The sequence below is a fragment of the Morone saxatilis genome, unplaced genomic scaffold (assembly GCF_004916995.1).
Source record: "Morone saxatilis isolate NCDOM2014 unplaced genomic scaffold, NCSU_SB_2.0 Contig3, whole genome shotgun sequence".
Lineage (NCBI taxonomy): Eukaryota > Metazoa > Chordata > Actinopteri > Moronidae > Morone > Morone saxatilis.
Window position 1 is genome coordinate 12,064,565 of NW_023339873.1, and position 373 is coordinate 12,064,937.

General features: G+C 45.3%; 1 protein-coding gene across 2 annotated transcripts in view; it reads right to left on the bottom strand.

The window, feature by feature from the left end:
- Nucleotides 1-373, bottom strand: part of LOC118337523 (kinase D-interacting substrate of 220 kDa B-like) — a 43,423-nt gene that overhangs the window by 37,946 nt on the left and 5,104 nt on the right. For both annotated transcript variants that reach the window (XM_035674605.1, XM_035674604.1), the window contains exon 3: nt 72-170. In XM_035674605.1, the coding sequence (XP_035530498.1) occupies nt 72-170 (99 nt within the window). The remainder of the gene's footprint in view (nt 1-71; nt 171-373) is intronic.

Here is a 373-nt window from a genome sequence, read left to right on the forward strand (position 1 = left end):
TGTGTGTGTGTGAGGGGGGGGTTACATTAGGCACGGTTCGAGCGGTTATGTGTGTGCGTGCGCATGCTTACAACATCATCCAAGTTAACGTTGGCTCCTCTCCTAATGAGCTCTTGTACTATCTCCAGATTGCCCTGCTCTGCCGCCACCATCAGGGGAGTCTGTCCATTCTGGAACAAAGAGAGAGGGAAGGAAGGGAAACTGTGATACAGATTTTACCACACCAAGAAGCCAATTCATTATTCTGTTTTCTCTGTAACCCTCTGAGAGCTCACAGGCATTGATACTACTATCTGATGATTTAACTCTAATCCTATACTGTATGGCAACCTGATTTTCGGATCCTTAATGCAATATGACCTTCACATAGAAA